Consider the following 18431-nt stretch of genomic DNA (forward strand, 5'->3'; position numbering starts at 1 on the left):
TATAAATAACACTTGATTATATAATTCTAGGTATATGCGTATTTATCTTGTCCCATTCCATTAGTTATCTCTATCTTAAATTATTATTGTTATGGTAAATTAATTTTAATATTTTTATAACTTTTTAAATGTATCTTGTTATTACTGCATGTTTATGTAATTATGATTTTTTTCGTGGAGAAAAGAAAATAATATTATTTTATATTAAATAATTTATAGTATTATATATATATATATACTTGTAATTTTTTTAAATTATTTAATTAATATTTAAAATAATAAACGTCAAATATAAGTATAATTGTTTGTCAAAAATTTAGTTAAATTACACTTGAATTTGAAGATATTCTTTTTGGACATGTATAAGTTGAATCTAAAGATTCAGAAGAGTGTGAATAAAATGTTAGAAAAATAGGAGAGAGAGAAAGAGTAGGGTAACAGAGACAAGAAAATGAAGAAGTCTTCGGGAGGCGCAGGTGACAAGAAGAGGCCCCGACGCTCCTCCGCACCAGATCCCGCCTCCGACGTCCCTCCTAGGGTTAGGGTTTTCATTTCCCATCTTCAATTTTCCACTTCCAAATCCCTCTATCTCCTATCTTTCTCTCATTCTTAATCTCACTCTACGCCTTTTCTTCTCATTTTCGTTGTCACCAAATCACACATCGGATCAAATTTTGGGTTTCAATTTTTTTTGGGGGTTTGGCTTTCGGTAATGTACTGATTGTAACCGCGGAAGAATGTTAAGCACTATACTTTTGGCGTGAGTGTGTGATAGTGCCATGTTTTCAGCTCAATTTTTTTTTAATTTCTCCAAATAGGGTTTTTGTTGTGATTGTAATATTTTCTTCCCCATTTTCAATTTCACTAGTGTTTTTTATGGCAAAAGAGAATTTGGCAAGCCAGGTTGAGTTTTTATTGACATTTGATCTGGTGTGTGTAGTTTTGATTATTGATTTAGGCTTCGATATATGCTGAAATGTCTATTTTTTTTTTATTTGTTCCCGTTTGTAGAATGTCATTTCCCGTTTTGATTATTGATTTAGGCTTCGATTTTTGCTATTCTGCCTCTTTTATTTACCGATAAAAGAGCTGTTTATGTTATTTTGTGACTGAGTTGGGGTTTCTTTGTTTTCAGAAACAAGCTGTCAAGAAAGATGTGTTCCAGGTGTTTGCTGAGAAGGTTAGAGACCACAAGGAATTGGTTTCGAGATGGGCTGTTCTACAGGAGACTCGTGTTGAGTATTTTAGAGGGAAGGATTTTGTGAGCTTCTTGAAAAACAATCCGGAGCTCAAGGATATTCTAGAATCAGATAGGAATTTAGAGACAGAGGAGATTGCCAACATTCTACTTGGGAAAAATCTTTTAGTGCGCTGTGATCGTGTTGTAAAAACTGTTCGTCCTGGGAAGAAAAAGTTGTCTACCTGGCCTGCTCATTTGGAAATTTTCCCTGTTAGTGTTGTTTACTCTTGGTTTGAGCCTTCTTTCTGCAATTATTGAGCTGCAATGATTATATCAGAAAGTTCAACATGTATGTGCTTGAATGTAGTCTGTCAATATCTCAGAAATTTCTGGCTCTGCATTATTGACCTGTTTGACGTTTCTTTTACCCCCACAAGCTGTTCATCGAACCTTTTTTTTTTTATTGCTATCCGGGCAGGTGGGTGGGTAGGTTTGGTTTCTCAGGTCTTGATGCTAGAGTTCTCAGATCACTTCTACAGGATGAGGGGTGGAACTGAGAATGGTTGATGAGAAAAGTCTAAGATAAATTGATTGAAGGCTTTTAAGAGAACTAGATTTGGTAAGTAGTCGAATGTAAAAGGGGAAAATCAACGGGGAAGCTTTACATGTTGGAAACTTTTGGTCATTCTAAATGGACCTTTGGTTTGCCTCTGTCTGATATGGTTACTTCTGTTATTTTGAGAATTCAATAGCTTGATAAATTCATAGTTATTAATATTGGTGCTATAAGGCTGTTGTGGAGTGGAGCATCCTTAGGCTGCTACTAAAAAACAGGCTAGAATGTTTAGCCTCTTTCCAGCGTCATTTTTGGGTTTCTAGGGTGCCAAATAAGATTTTACTCCTTTTTCCAACCTTAAATGAAAGCTAGGCCTTTTACGGTTTCCCACACTCAGTTTTGGAGCACGCACACTGAGCTCAGAAGGATGCCCTCTCACTGTTATTAGGGGCCTCTTCTCTGACAGTTTTCGTGTGACTGTATTCATTTTCCTGTGGCTGCGACATTTCCTTCTGTTTCTGGCTGAATTTCATTTGTTTTGTGCCACATTCTATACTGCTACAATATTTTTGGGTGCGACTTGCTATTGTACTAGATTGATAACTATGTTGCTGATTGAATCATTCAATTTTTTGTGGTGTTGATATATTCATTTTGGTTTTATCTAGAATAGGTTTGTTTGCATTAGTGGGTGTCTGGTTTTTCAATTTCTACGTTATAAGTTGGTGGTGCATTCATAGATAAGTATATTCTTTTGCTACCTCTATGTGTATGATGCATCATATACTGAAACAATTGTATTTTTATCTTACATATTTTTGCAATTCAGTATATTTTTTATCTTGAAAAAAAATAAAGAAAACAACTTCAGGGAAGAAATATATGAACATTGTAAGGTATTCATGGAGTTTAAGTGCATTTCCAATTTTAAAATTATCACGATGTGGGTTTTTTCTCTGCCGTAGTTTATGTGATTGGGTTTATTTTTGTGCTTGAATTTAACAAAATTTGATTGTCTTCAGGAACAAGCATTTTCTGAAAATGATGCTTTCTTTGCATGGACGTTTGCAAAACGCCATCCACTTTGGCAGACACTCCTCTCATTTTTCTGGCCTGTGTTAACGTTGGCTATATGCTTATTCCCCGTGTACCCTCATCGCTGCAAGCTATTGATACTTTACTCATGTGCTGGGATCCTTTTCCTCATCCTATCTGTACTTTTAAGTAAGTTTTTCTTTCCTTTAATAGTTGATTGTTTTTGGCTAGTTTCTTCATGTAGTTTAAGTTAATTTAGTCTGTGTTGCATGAGCTAGTTATAGTACTATAACAGTGCAAAATAGCACAATTTTTAGAATTTAAAGATGTTGGACATTCTCAATTGGAGATAAGACTAACTTATAGTATACAAGTGAGTGTTAACCTCATGTTATAAGCTTGTTTTGTGAGGTTGAATTAGGTTTGAGGTTCACTTTCTAAGATAGTATTTGAGCCTATTTGAACGAAATTTGTTGTGACTGTTACCTACTATCAAGAATATTTAGTCACACGATTGAGATGTCTAATTCTCAACACGAGGGGTGTATTGGAGATCTCATATCTGCTAGAGATACTAGGGATATATGATCAAATTATAGTATATAACTAAGTGCAAACTTCACCTAGTCAAGTCGGAAATTGAGTTAGAGTAAAGTCCACTTTCTAAGAGAAGATATGAATATGTTAATATATTTTTTAAAATAATAGGAGTGAAAAAGCTTTCATTAGGAAATTAGAAATTAATCTAATAACAATGATTATGAACAGAGGAAACAAGCCTTTTACATTAGGTGATTGGAAGTCGATCTATCATTCATGACTACGATTCAAGAGTTTTCGACCTCAAAGGAGGAGGAGGATTGAATGCTTAGTTTGAAATTTGAATTGTGTAAAGAATATAATCATAAAAATTGAAAAAATAGGATTCATTGTATGATTTTTATTCACATATTTTTGTGTACAAATACTCTGTTAAGCTGATGATACATGAGGAGGTCATTTTCAATAATAATGGAGATATGTGTGGAAAAAATACATCTGCTGCACAGGGAATTTTTATTATTGAATAATTCTTGCCCTCTGCAGAAAAATATATGCCCCCCTCTGAATTATATGGCTTGAAAGCCGGATGATTTTAGAACTGTTAAATATGAGAATCCATCGCATGCACCTTTATGTCGCTTGGCTTTGGATTTCGACAAGCCTTTTCAAATTTTTACGTTATGTTGCTTTGTCCAGCTATTTTTCTCCATTGGGTTGCTAATGCACATCGTAACTTGTTGACTTCTGGAATGTATATATTGTAATAGTTGTTAGATGCTCAAGGAATACGATATATTTGCTTTAACTTCTTGTGCTCTTGGCAGCTGTAACTATCTTATTAGAAGTGGGTTATTGTCTGAAATATGCTTATTAAGTGCACCACATTCTGGTTCCGTGCTTCCCTGGGCCTCATGAATTATTTTTTTAATGTTGTAGTAAGAGGTGCAATATTTGGCGTTTTATATATCACTCTTGGAAAGCGAATCTGGTTTTTCCCTAACATCCTTGCCGAGGAAGCAACACTTCGGGAGTTGTTTAGATTTTGGCCTAAGAAAGATGAAGAGGAGAAGCCCAAGTGGACAACGAGACTTTTCTATGCTGGGGTAGCTGTGCTGTTCATATTATTGCTGAGGCATCATGCACCTGATGAAGCTGCCAGAGCAAGGTACGCCCTAAACACAAACACAATGGATGAAATGATTATATCCTTTCACATTCTGGCAGAAAAATAATCATAAACTCCAACTCGAGCTTAAATTCCTTTTCATTTGCATCTATAAACAAACCCATAAAGTGGAAAACCAAAACTATTTGTTGTTGGTCTTTTCTAACTGTTACAAAATGTTGCTTTGGTTTTCTGCAGGTACCACAAGAGGGTATCTAACATCATTGACGATGTTCTTGAATGGTCTCCAACTTTAGCCTTGTCTGGGATGATGGATAAACAACAAAATGTGGCTAATGCCACTGGGTCTGCTGATACTAGCAAAACTGGAGCAGAGCATGCAGATGATGTTGATGATGAAAATAATTTCATGGGACAATATAATAATACCGAAGATGTGATAGATGATGTGGATGATGATAAACAGCATGATTAAAGGTTAATCATATATACCTAAATGAAATATATGTAGTGACTAGTTCACAATTTTCCTTTTGAGTGTAAAAGTACCATGTATGAAATAATAACATAAAAGTGGTTCGCTTTCAAATCGATGCTCTTAACGGATTATTTTTCTTCCTCGACGTGCTTCTCATGCGCGCGCCCAAGTTAAAATGGCAGAGGTTAGTTTTTGTCTGATAGGTAAGAAATGTTTTAAATATATTCATTTAAAATGAAGATTACATCTTAAAAGTAAAGTAGAATAATTATTTTATTTTGTAGAACAAACTATCGTGAGGACTCTGTTACGGAAAACATCTGTAATATTGGAAAGTGGCATCATAATCTTGCATGTTGCTGAAAAAACATTTCTTAAATGGTTTGTCGTTTATGAATAAATTAATAAATTGTTTTCCAAAGGAAACACTTTAATGTTACTTTTATTTTTTAATTGTCTGATTTGATTCCTAAAAGTCTGTGTATGTACTTCAGTTTCTGAAATTGTTAATTTTCTAGTAAATGAGTCCTTTGGATTTGACCAGATTTTGTTAATCAAGTTGTCAAGAACCTTAGAAGCTCATCTGTTCAAATAATTTTATTAGAATTTATAAGATAATATTTCTTTACTTTAAGAACTAAAATATTTTTTATGTTATCGCGATTCTACTAATTTCAAGTGTTAAAGAATGTGGATCCATTTTTCAGTTTTTTCTTTACTAATAATGCATGCGTTTTTACCATATTACGCCCAAAATAACTACGCAAAGCTGCAAGTGGAGAAATCAGAACGAGCACGACATTGGCCTTTTCTCCATCGAACTGCCTTATTAAAGAGGCGAATACATCACTTCAGTAATAAAACATGGGAATGAATTGATAACTTTTAAACTCAATGGATAACATTGTAATTCAATGGCCTCTTATTTTAATATTTGAATGAAACAAAAACATACACATATTTGTCCTACAAGCTAATGACCAAGGAATCACATGTACTTCAAGTTTAGATAAAAGCACCTTTATTCTCTCTTTGAACAGATTCCCACTTATATTATAATATACAAGAATAATCGGACGAGTAAATCTTGCTCACTTCTACAAGACCAAACTTACGTTTGAATATGCCAGAAATATTACTTTTTCATTCACGAAAATATAATTTTCTATAGAACAATGACAAGCGAAAAATAAACACAAAAGCCAACAAATGGTGTAATAACTAAGAGCATGTTCATTATCCTATGACGTCTCATGTTAACATTGACAGCCAGTTGAACTACACAATAAAGCAGTCAAACAGAGTGTTGGTACATCAAGAGTTTGTTTCTTCTAACCTGATCATCATCATCCATCCAAGTTGGTTGAAGTTGGAGTTGACTAACCACTATAAAACTGTACAAAATTAAAAATGAGCAAAGAATGAAGGATTGATTGACCGACTTCAACAGAAATCACAAATATCAATAATCAATCATTCTTTTCGCTCCCCATAATATCATTCACACCACAAACACAAGAACAAGCCAAGAATGATTTGCCGCTTGGCACATATATTGCCAAGAATGTTTACAGATAACCAAGGTATTCTTCACCAATATGTCTCTAGGATACAAACCAACCTCGGCCTCTAAATCCCCCCCATCAATTGTGGTTTAGTTGCTGACCTGAACAGTCCCCTTCCTCCACTCTTTCACCTGAGGATGAATGATACACCGAAGATTGCAAACCGTGATGATTGTAAGAGCCACTGCCATTTCGGTAACCAGCTGCATCAAACCTGTTCTGTACTTTTGCAGCTCTTGCATCTTGTTGCATGTTAGGAGAATTCCAGGTTTCCGCAGAGTCAGAATGCAAAGGTTCAGAACCAGATGAACTAATTGATTGTGATGATAGGACAGAATCAGTACCATTATCCTTTTCCTTGCCTGAGTTGTTTGAGCCCTCAGCATCGGATTTCTTTGCAAATCGTCCTCCCGTACCCCTTGCCCTTCTCATAGCATGCTGGTGCCGAGACTCGTGAAGATATGGCTGTGAGACACAGATGTTAGCACAGCCCAATAGTGCAACAGTGATCCAGAAAATATCAAACATGACAGTGGCACAAGTAGAACTGAATTACATGTTTCATAAAAACATCATTTTCAACATGTCAAGTAAAAAGAATAAGCTACTCAATTCCTGTTTTGATTCTCAGTTTCAAACATATTACTGTTTGCATAAAGTTAACTGCATATGATGTTTACCACTGAAAGGCAAAATTAGAGAGAATCCACAGAAGTTAATACAGAAAAATCATTATAGGAGATACTGGGTTGTTACGAGAGAAATCAGAGAGATTGGAATGAAAACCGTGAAAAGTGATTCATTATATTTTCCTAATGCATGAATAGAGAATATTTTATTTCCTCTACTAAAAATTTCATGTCTACAATAAATACAGAATATATTATTCTGATTTTCAACATAGGTTATAAAAAGGTTGTTAACGTTTATGCACAGTATTTTCTGCTTCCTGCATTGGAATGCTATTTTTTTTTACCACACTCCTGACTTACAATGATAGATCCTAGCATAAAGTATATTGGAAGTTGTTCTTATTTATATTTATTATGATTCAGCCTATTACGCAATAGATGTTTATGTTCATAATATTTTCACAGCAACTTCCAATTTGGAATAAAAAAGAACCAATTTGTCACAACATCTTTAATTCAGCATAGTCATGGACATTTGCAATGGATATTGATGCACAAGTATCTTGACCTCCACACAATGAAATATGGTCATGTGGTACAATGGTACAACATGACAACAGGAATCTCACATTCCACTAGTTTTTTTTTTCATCTAAACATGCTCAGTGTTCATGGTTATATTACACCTTCGGCAAACAGAATTACATTCAAGAGGTAGGCTTCTTTTTTACTTCCATTGCATCTTTGGTAGAAAAACTTCACACATAGATTAGACAAATTAATTCATGTCCCAATGATTTTCCTTTTTAGATCACCAGAGACTAATAAGGTTTAGTACAGAAGGACAGTAAAAGGAAAAACGTTTGAAAAAGTATTTCACGTAAAATGTAGTTAGATATATCACTTGTTCAAATAGTAGTTACAATAACAAAGACAAATTAGCTTCGATACATTTGTACCTTTCTAGATTTTATTAGCTTCCTTTCAAGTTCTGCTTTAGCACGGGCTTGTCTTCGCCTCAGAATTCCTTGGTACTGTTTGGCATTCACATATACAGGCTCTTGAGCCATCTCAAGGGGCAAAGGCATTCTGGCATGAGGCATTCCTATAAAAGGAGCATATCCCTAATGGTAAAAAATATTATTAGTTATTTATCTGTTATCCAAATATGACCAATGCTTTAAGCAAGAGAATAGACCAAAGAAAATGAAACAAATATCTGTCCAGGATTATACGCTAACCATATTTCCTATTACACTAATTTGAGGAAATTGCAAATCAGTAACTGTTATACTATGACCTATATATGCAATAATAACCTTTGATAAAGTATTTGCACAAGATTAATTACATACCAACTGCTGGTGACCATAAGCAGCCATCATGCCCCCATAGTACGGATCTTGATAAGGATTTGTAGCACACGCCTGTATCAAAGAATTTAAAGAGTCCAATCCATTCCACAAAACATGCAGCAATAAATTCTACTACATATTTTCTATAAAATTATAGTTATGCTATTAATGTAGTCAATATTTGGACCATGTTTAAATGTTAAAAAAGTGATGAGACCAAAGGAAAAGACTAACAATTGAATGACCAACAAGTTCCAGCTGCGGTGTCTGAGTAAGGCATTCTTCACGCATGGATGGCGCAGATGATGCAGTATGCTGCGTCCCTTGCTGTTCTTGTCCATAATTTCCTGCAAAGAAGTAAAAAATACAAAACGTATTAATACTTGGAAGAATGAAAAAGTTACAAAATACAAAATCAAAAAGTACCAATTCATTTGATTATGTTCCCTAATTCCATTTCCATCATGCGTCTTTAAATGGTTAAATGATACTCTAAGCACCTGGTTCGTTAGGAGCAGCAGGCTGCGAATCTTTAGTGGCATCATCATCTTCCTCATTCATCCCGCTATTGGACAAAGACTGGCCTTCTTCATTGGACTCAGAATCACCATTAGGGCACTCAAGAGATGACGAATTGGATGCATTTGCCCCAGCCATTGTTTGGGCCAAGGGATTGTAACCAATACCACGCCACCAAGGCTCGGAATAAACACTTCCAGGTTGAAAGGAATGAGGATCTGACCTCAGTCGATTTGCAGTTTCAGACTTGGACTGCATGTCTACAGATCCCTACAAAAGAAACATAGTGATCCACAAAAACATATTCCTTACATTAAGACAAACCCAACTGATAATAAAACAAAACTGATAACCTTTATAAGAATAAATTCAATCTCAAGGGGAAAAGATAAAAACCAACCAGCAACTCCCACCGAAATTGATCATGATTCATCATAAAAACAAACAAGCCTTTTTAACCAGCTAAAAAGTAACAAAGCTGGAATTCATTCATTTTGTGTATAATAGACAACATCTATCAAATGATAGTTACATCTATAGATAAAAAGCAGGGGAACTAAAACTCAAATACTATCTTAAATTTTTAAAGCCGTATTTAGTCAAACAGACAACCGAACAGAACCACAGGAAAACCATAGCATACATCAACAGCATATGTTATCCAACTGTCGGTCAGCGCCAGACAGCCAACCGCACACTACCTACGAAGCTCAGCTTCACCAAATTTCAACAAATTTGTCACTTTACACCACCCAAAAACCCTCAATTCTCCCCACATTCACACACAACCCTAGCTCAGCTAAAATCCCCTTCCCGCCACGAAAAAATAAATATTTCGTGATTCCATTCAAGAATTCCCACATCACAGCTCAATCAGTCAACAAATTCTCCGACCAATCTTCAAACAATTCACCCAGGAAGAACGAAGCCAAAACCCTAATCCCCAAAAAGACTCTGACAGAAACGAATCACGCAATTAAACGAAACCCCCAAATCAATCGAGAGAAAAATCGAGTGAAAAGAATACCAGACCACTCACTTACCAAGAGAAGGAACAGAAAACCCTAGATTTTGGGTCCTCAGATTCTGATAGAAAATTCAAAAGGAGCTATCTTGATTCCTCTCTCTCTCTGTCTCTCACACACACTTCTCTCAAATTAGCACCAGAAATTAATTAATAGCAGCAACACCAATTACCATAGAGAAAGTTTAAATAAAAAAAAGAAATTGAAACAAACGTTGAATTAAAAAAAAATGGTAAAATAACAAACATAACACTCACAAAGTCTTTGGGTCTTGGTCTTTTTAAGTCCTGAGTCCTCAAAGTGCATTTTCCTTTATTTAATCAATTAATTGATTACTTTTTTCTTCCAAAAAAGGGGTAATGATGACGTCACCTACCTGTGGGTCATCAAGGACACGTGGAGAAGGGAACCGGCAGTGCCGGTGGCACGAGAGGGTGCGTCGTGGGAGACGGAGGTGAAAGGTGACCGGAGATAGCGGGTTGGAGATTGGAGGGTGAGGAGTGCGGGTGAGGTTATCAGAGCCCTTGAGAGGAACCCAACAAAAGAAAAATGTGGCCCACGTGACACGCACTTGAGCAGCACAAATCCGCGAAACGCGTGGCCTCTGTGTGGGGACCACATCCTTCCAGAGCTGACAGCAACCTCAGACACGTGTCTCACCCTTCCCTTCCAAATGCATCACGCTTTTCAAACTTTTTTTATCATTTAAATTTTAAAAGTCGTAGAAGATAAAGATTACCTTTAATATTAATAGAGAAAGTTAATATATTTTTTTCAAACTAGGAAAAAAGGTAATTATATTAAACCATTATTAATCATCCATCATAATGATAAATACTATTTATTAGTCACTTTTGTGATCCTAATCCATATTTGTAATGTTTGATTTTTTTTAATCATTTTGATGATTTATTTTATAGTTATTATATAAAATAATAATACTAATACTAATGATTGTAATTAATATTATTATAAGCAGCTATTTTTATATATGTATTTTATTATAATTAAATTTTCAATAAATAAATCTTTGGATATATGATGAATAGCTTAAGACTTATGAACCTTAACTTACACAGAAAAAGAAATGTTGAGTTTAAAGGAAAGACTAATCACTATAATATCAGAAAATAAAGTTTAATTTTTTATTAAATGAAAGAGATGAGACTGGGTCACACCCAACATGTGAATTGTATAATAAGCCATATTATATATATTCTCATGAATTGGATTATTGCGTTATACTAGTTTTTTACTCAATTCGAAAAATTTAGCTGATAACAAATTTATAAGTTTCAAATTAAATAAGTTTGATTAAGGTTAATTATAATAAAATATTAATTATGAATGGCTTTATTAAAATAATTATATTTCACTAAAAAAAATATTATTTGTGTATGCATTATAAGTATCAGTACTATTTTATAAAATTTAAAAAAGACATCGAATATATCTAATTTTAGGTATTTTTATGTCAAGAAAAATATTTCTTAAATCAATTAAAAAATTTAATGCTGATTGAATTAGGTTGTTAAATGAAAAAAAAAAAAAAGAAATATCCATCCAGCTTAATTAAGTTTAATTGGATTGGAAAAAGAAACTGACCCAACTTGAATACATATATCCTTTTTTTGATTTCTATAAACAAAAAAAAATATATATATATATATATATATATATATATTAATTTTTTTTATTAAATTAATTATAAAATTGTGTTTAAGAAAAAACTATCAAAATATTTTTTAGCATTGATATATTTATTAAGTTAATTATAAAAATATGTTTTAAAAAAATTAATATTAATATATTTTTATTAAATTAATTATAATTGTATGTTTGAAAATAAAATTTAATTAAATTACCAATGTTAATTTTTGTTTGTATTAAAAATGATATTTAATGAGTTAAATTTTGTTTCAATAAATTATAATTTTGTTTAGAAAAAAAATGATTAGTTATTTTTATTCTCTTATAATCAATTTTAATTTCAATTTTCTTGTTTTATCTATGTAACTTATCATCTAGGGATTCCACCCCTTCTTGCTTGCTTCTATTATAGAGTTATTCTTTGAAAGTTTTAACAAATTTCATTCATTGAATCTCATGTTGGTTGTGTGTACTAATATTTCTATCCTCTTGTTTCTTTGTTCAGTAGTATGCTTTTCTTTCTTAATTGTGTTGCATATATTTTGATGAGAAAGTAGAATTTTCGTTTGCTTGAATTGAATTGCATAACTATCAAACAAGTTAGTGTTTGACCTTTTGGTGGATATTGAAGATGAAATCTCTAATGCAATAAATGATGAACACAAATTGAAATTAGAGAACAGTGTGAAAGTTTAATGAACTTAATTATGACAATTTAATAAATTATATTGCATTCAAAAAAGCACAAAAAATAAATTTTAAATAAAATACATTATTCTTAAGTTTGTTTTAGACCTTCCAACCCCTCAATCGCCCCTGTACATATAAAATTATCCTCAATATAACGAGCTTTACAAAACATGGTAACTTTAAACTATTATCTTCTATATTATTTGTCTTCTTTAAGGTTTTGGGTTAAAAGTGGTGTCAATCCCTTGAGCTCAGGTTTCATTAGTGTTATGTTTGTGCATTCTCCTCCCTATAAAAAGACCCATCCAAAACAAATAAAAAAGCTAAATATAGAAACCAAATTACTAATTAAGTTTGTTAAGAATATCCTACAACTACTCAAGAGAAAAAGTTTATGTTTTACCCACATAAGGGATTGACATCACTTCTAACTCTAAATCTTAAGACAATGGATTTATGGATATTCATCTTTATACAGTGCTTGATTTTTTAATATCTATCAATGTGAGACTTAGACTCAAGACATGTTTACCTAAAACTTTTGTTAGGAAGAATTTCAAGATGGAAACCATGTTCTACTTGTATGAGCCAATCACCAAAACTAATTATCGGTTTTGATACCCTTATGAGTCTTTATCAAGGGAGTAGGTTTACTATGGAGACACAACAGTAATGAGACTTGACTTAAGTCTAACCTAAAACCTTAAGACAATGAATTTTATGGGTCTTCATCTTTATACTATGCTCAACTTTCTTATATCTACTCAACGTGTGACTTAGACTCACGCTTGGACTCCGAATAGTTTTTTACTCAAATGAGTTCCTATTTTTATAAAAAAATTCAATGTGATCTCTTTTAAATTGGTGCTAGTACCATTCAAAAAAGTCACATGTCAAAATTTAGGTCACTAGGTGTTAAAATCTTGGTTATATTTTACCTGGAACTCTTCTGATTTTGATTGACACTTAAAATTTTCCAAATAAAATATCACCTAAATTTTAACACGTGATAAATCCATATTTTAACAAGTGACACTTCCAAAAAAACATTAACGTCAATTTAAGAGAATGAGTCACGTTGATTTATTTTTTTTTTTAAAGATATTCGATTGATTTTTAAAAAAATAAAATAGAAACTTAATCAAATAAAAAAATAAAGATTAAAGTAAATTAAATATCTAAATATAAAACTAAATTACTAAACCTTTTTAATATAATTTGTCCCCGTTTCCATCCGGTTTCAAATAAGGCTAAGATTGACTCTACTCATTTAATCATCAACCATATTCTTTTTCCATTTATAACAAAGATTAACCATACTTTTCTTTTATGATTAATTTATTATACAATTTTCGCATTCTCTACATAAAACTTGGTATAATAGTGGTATTAATTCTTTTTATATAGATTTAAACATGTTCTTGTTTTAAGCTTATCTTCTAAGTTTCTCGATTAACTTCATCAATCTTGGTAAGTTTTTAAAATATTACATACATAACATTTTTTTATTCCAAAAAGAAAAAAAAGACTTAAATTTATCTAAACATATATTTTAATGGGCTTAATACTATTTTTTGTTGTGATTTGTACAATTATCCCGTGAAAGAGACTAGATGGACTGAGTCACAATTGAATCATGGTACTTGAGCTGTTAGACTCTTAAGTAAAAAAAAAAGTTGTGTCATCACTAATAGCTATAACTTTTGATTTGGTGTGCACAATCTAACAATTGGTATCAAAGCCAAGGTTACGAGTTTGATTCTAGATGGACAATTGTTAAGGGACAGATTCTTGTGGATTGCACAATCATCTCGTGGCGGAGGCCAGGTTGGTGGGTCACAATTCCCAAGAGTGGAATTCCTAGAAAGACAATTGCTGACATGTGGCACCAATTGTCTCATGGTGAAAGTTAAGTGGACCGAGTTACAATCAAATCGTTGGGCTTGGGCTATTACGTTCTTAAGTAAAAAGAGTTGAGCCTCGACTAAGGAATAAACATCTCACTTATATTTACATTCTTCATTTATATATATATATATATATATCACACCTCTCTGTAAAATTTTATACACACTACTATACAATCCCCTCCTTTTTATATTTCTTTGTTTTTTTACAAAAATAGCACAAGTCTTAAACCAAGATGTCTTCTTTTATCAATGGACTCTGATACTTTATTCCAAACACTTAAATGTCATTTTAAAAATCAATCATCCTTACTAGATGACATTCTTCAAAATGAAAGATAATCAATATCGACTCTTCATTTGGATAAATAATGTTGGTTTGATAGGTTTAGAAAGAAAGGTAGGATAGGTTGTTGGTTCAACTTTCTCACTAACAAAAAACTAACAATTAACATTTACCGATAAAAAGAATTGTTTTAAGGATGAAATGACACTCAAGTGATTAAATATATCATTTAGTGTAAAGATAATCATCCTTAACTCTTTCTTATTCAAATGCCTAAATTAACACTTGAACCATTTTAGACAACAAAATTTAATATGATTGTTTTTTTAGCAAATCAACGTATGAACACCTAAATTATTGAAAGAGGGAAAGTCAATTTAACTTACCTAAAGTATGAAACATGGCTTGACCTAAGTGACCAAGTGGACATTTGAATAATATTACTTTGTCATAAAAATAAATAACATCACTTGTGAATCACTTTATGGATATTCTCATCATCACTAAATAGCATATACACATTGTAATGATAATTTATTACACACAAAATAATATCAAGATTCTTTTTTATTCTAATAAAAACAACTTTGTTATAATTCATTACAATAACAAATCAAAATAATTCATTCCACCAATACATTATAAAAAACAAAATACATACATCCTTACATAAGAATTTATATAATAAAGGATGTTTAGTACTATCTCATGAGGAGCATATTAATATAATTTTTAGAAATATAAAATTTTAAAACATATTATTATTTAGAAAGATAAAAATTTAAATAGAATGAACAATGAATTGTTTTAAACTTATTTATATACCTTTTCAAAACATATTTTTTTGTCTTGATTTTCTTTTAAAGTCGTATCTTTAAATAACCAACACTTACCAAATCAATAATAATATGTTAGTAGATATATTTTTTAATCAAATAAGAAAAGAAATTAGATTTTCTTATTTATTTCTCTACTTCAACAATTTGAGAAGTTATCAAATTTTTCATAACTTTAAGTTTCTTTTATACACACTTTAAAACCACTCACACTTAAGGGTCTTTTTCTTTCTCACATCAAAAAACGAGCTTTAGGAATGGATTCAGATTGAAGTTCATTTTTAGTAACTTTGAATAGTCAAATGTATAGAACTAGCTTTAATAATGTTGAGTTAGATTGACTTGGACGTGTTAGTTGTAACGTCCCATTTAATTATTATGCGAAATTAAAAGACACGTCACACAAAATAGTAATATGGAGTAGTCTGGGGGTCCTTAACACAATCCCTACAACCTGGGCACACCACGATGCCAGCGGAAAACCAGATACAAGTCTATCAAAGAGGGTAGAGTAGTAATGCATAAAGCGATACATGGGCCATAGTCCTAAAGAAATCATGAATAAGATAAATTCGGCCCAAAAGGCTAAGCAGCGAAATTACCATTTCTTTGCTGACCACGAGAACCTCGCCCATCTGCTCCCATCAATCAAATTGATGATCATCGCAAGAAAGAAGAACCACATACAAGATAACCATACAACAAACAGGGTAAGCTAGAGCCAATAATATTTTCATCATACAGTCAAATATACTTTCACCATCCAATATCCACACAACAACCAAGCATGTTATGACTTTTCAATCAATACACTACGACTCGACTCGACTCGACTCATCCGGATACGTATAACTTGGTCGGATTCAGCGAATGCCCGCAATTGTGGTGGATACCTCTGCTCACCCCCGAGCTATGTGTTACAAGTGTTACGATGGATCAATTTTCCCTCACCACAAGGTTAGCCCTTAATGAATTTCGGGCCTCTGCTACTCTCACCACAAGAGTCAGTCTGCTCTAGGTGAGACTAACTGACCCCTTAGAGTGTCAGGATGCAACCTTACCTTGAATCCTTACCTAGTTATACAGATGGGGCACCACCATGGACACCCACTACCAGGGGCCATGGGATTACGTCCCGACCACTGAAGCGCAACCCCGGAGGTCCCACCTAGAGACCCCAAGGAATTACACGCTGACACGGACCAACATTCATAAATCAGCAGTAAGAGAACATTAAATCATATTTACAATTCCATACCAATCCCTGAGATTAATTCCTCGTACGCATCACATTTTGAATCCATACATCTGATCATCACCACCCCATGAGTCTAGGGCCTCATCTCATATCAATACCATGTTCCTTTAGTTCCAAAACACTCATTCATCTCACATGCCAAGTTCCCACAACACTCATCATTCATCATTTATGAATCATGTCACACATATATAGCAATCTATTAGGCATATATCCATACATATGTACATGTATCTCATCATGGCAGTCATACCCATACAATTCCAATCATAAGAGAGTAACACACAATCAAACACAATACAGTCTCGCCCAATCCCTTGCTCAGGCTGAAGGGTCTCGTTCAGGCAAGACCTTCTCGCTCAGGCGAGTCCCCTTCGCCTAGGCGAGGGCTCGAAAAAGGCATCAGGAAGCAACGCGGGATCTCGCTTAGGCGAGACCCCTCTCGCCTGGGCGAGATGCTCGCTCGCTCAAAATAAGGAGTGGGTCGCCTGGGCGACCACTCGCGTAAACTGGCCTGGGCGAGCCCCTGTTTGTCTCGCCTAGGCGAGGCTGACTCGCCTGAACGAGATTAATAGGTCTCACCACTGTTTCACCTGCAGCAGCCATGTTTTCCAACCAAACAAATCATGCAAGATACTCTCACGCATCAAAACGAAAGATCAAACCATAAAATCAACAACCAACTCATACACAGTTCAAAACGACTCGAAACTAGAAACCCTAACTTCCCGTACCTGGAAAAGGGTTAACCGAGCTTCGACACGGGACCTCGGAGCGCAACAACTCAAAGATGGGTTCGCAGAACTAGCGGGACAACGGAACAGAACCAGGGAAACTGAGTTAACGAAGGCTTTTAATCGAAAACACAAAATAAGATAGCAAAAAGGGAACTAGCACTGCTGGAAGAGACACTTACATGGAGTATAAGTTCCTTTAGCTTAACGTGACAGTGGAACAAAACCCTAGCGGAGGGGGTTGACGGCTGCAGCTCAAGTTCTCTGAAATGAAATGAAAATGTGACTTAGGACAACTGGAAATGATTTTATCTACTGGGCCAGCCCCCTTAAATCCACTTACAAGAACAACCCTTTAGTTTAGGGCAAAAAGAATAATAAATAATATTAACGAACCTTACATTAGTCATTAAATTAGTCATTAAAAAGTTTCATAGGTAGGATTTAAGGATAATTTAACAATGTTATAGTTCACATCTTGGATATTTTTTATTTTTTGAAGAAATAAGATTAATATATAAGATGACATCATCCTTGCTTTTGAGAAAAATATTCATTTGAGTTGGACAAGGACAATTAACAATATTGTAATTCACATATGTAATATTTAATATTTTTTTAACTAAGTTGGAGAAATAAGATTAATAAATAATGATGATATCACCCTTTAAAAATATTCAATTGGGTTGGGCAAAGACAATTTTAACAATATTTTAATCTACATATGTAATACTTGATATTTTATTGAACAAAGTTGGAGAAATAAGGTCATTAAATTTAAATGATTCAATAATAAAATTTAAAATTGATTTACTATTCTTTTTTTTTTTGGATTAAGAAAATGTCAATGATTACAAATAATGATAATTTTATATTTATATGTATATGCAACATAGTATTTTATTTTATTTGTGAGTATTTCTTTTTTCTAATAATATTTTGTATTTTTAGTTATTTAATGTGTAATTTTTTCATTTAAAAAGATATATTTATATTTTTGGTAAATTCTTTTTTGTTTTATAAAATGTGTTATTATTTGTTTTTATAAAATGTGTT

General features: G+C 33.1%; 2 protein-coding genes across 4 annotated transcripts; one reads left to right on the forward strand and one right to left on the reverse strand.

The window, feature by feature from the left end:
* Positions 1-377: 377 nt before the first annotated feature.
* On the forward strand, positions 378-5029 carry LOC114188707 (translocation protein-like protein). The gene is made up of 5 exons (XM_028077324.2): positions 378-538; positions 1136-1450; positions 2759-2960; positions 4251-4479; positions 4678-5029. Exons 1-5 carry the CDS (start codon positions 452-454, stop codon positions 4913-4915), a joined length of 1071 nt encoding a protein of 356 aa, XP_027933125.1. The 5' UTR covers positions 378-451; the 3' UTR covers positions 4916-5029.
* A 1099-nt stretch (positions 5030-6128) lies between these two features.
* NF-YA9 (nuclear factor Y, subunit A9) lies at positions 6129-10405 on the reverse strand. Of its 3 annotated transcripts, XM_028076032.2 has the most exons (7): positions 10033-10265; positions 8971-9259; positions 8705-8817; positions 8471-8542; positions 8075-8239; positions 6828-6948; positions 6129-6725 (listed from the first exon to the last, which is right to left on the reverse strand). In XM_028076032.2, the coding sequence occupies exons 2-7, from the start codon at positions 9245-9247 to the stop codon at positions 6562-6564; spliced, it is 912 nt and encodes a 303-aa protein (XP_027931833.1). In that variant the 5' UTR covers positions 9248-9259; positions 10033-10265; the 3' UTR covers positions 6129-6561. The 3 variants fall into 3 exon arrangements, with proteins under 3 accessions (XP_027931833.1, XP_027931831.1, XP_027931830.1); XM_028076030.2 differs by lacking the exon at positions 10033-10265 and adding an exon at positions 10272-10405 and having other exon boundaries at positions 6129-6948; XM_028076029.2 differs by having other exon boundaries at positions 6129-6948.
* Positions 10406-18431: the final 8026 nt, after the last annotated feature.

The sequence above is a fragment of the Vigna unguiculata genome, chromosome 6 (assembly GCF_037176805.1).
Source record: "Vigna unguiculata cultivar grain cowpea cultivar isolate G323 ecotype 2 chromosome 6, ASM3717680v1, whole genome shotgun sequence".
NCBI lineage: Eukaryota > Viridiplantae > Streptophyta > Magnoliopsida > Fabales > Fabaceae > Vigna > Vigna unguiculata.

Bases quoted from the DNA above. Each gene is read 5' to 3' on its own strand.
- LOC114188707 (XM_028077324.2), top strand. From the start codon at position 452: ATGAAGAAGTCTTCGGGAGGCGCAGGTGACAAGAAGAGGCCCCGACGC. The intron at 539-1,135 runs GTTAGGGTTTTC...CTTTGTTTTCAG, and splicing joins CCTCCGACGTCCCTCCTAGG to AAACAAGCTGTCAAGAAAGA. The intron at 2,961-4,250 runs GTAAGTTTTTCT...TTAATGTTGTAG, and splicing joins CATCCTATCTGTACTTTTAA to TAAGAGGTGCAATATTTGGC.
- NF-YA9 (XM_028076030.2), bottom strand. From the start codon at position 9,247: ATGCAGTCCAAGTCTGAAACTGCAAATCGACTGAGGTCAGATCCTCAT. The intron at 8,818-8,970 runs GTGCTTAGAGTA...ACTTCTTTGCAG, and splicing joins TGCTGCTCCTAACGAACCAG to GAAATTATGGACAAGAACAG. The intron at 6,949-8,074 runs GTACAAATGTAT...TGTGTCTCACAG, and splicing joins AGCTAATAAAATCTAGAAAG to CCATATCTTCACGAGTCTCG.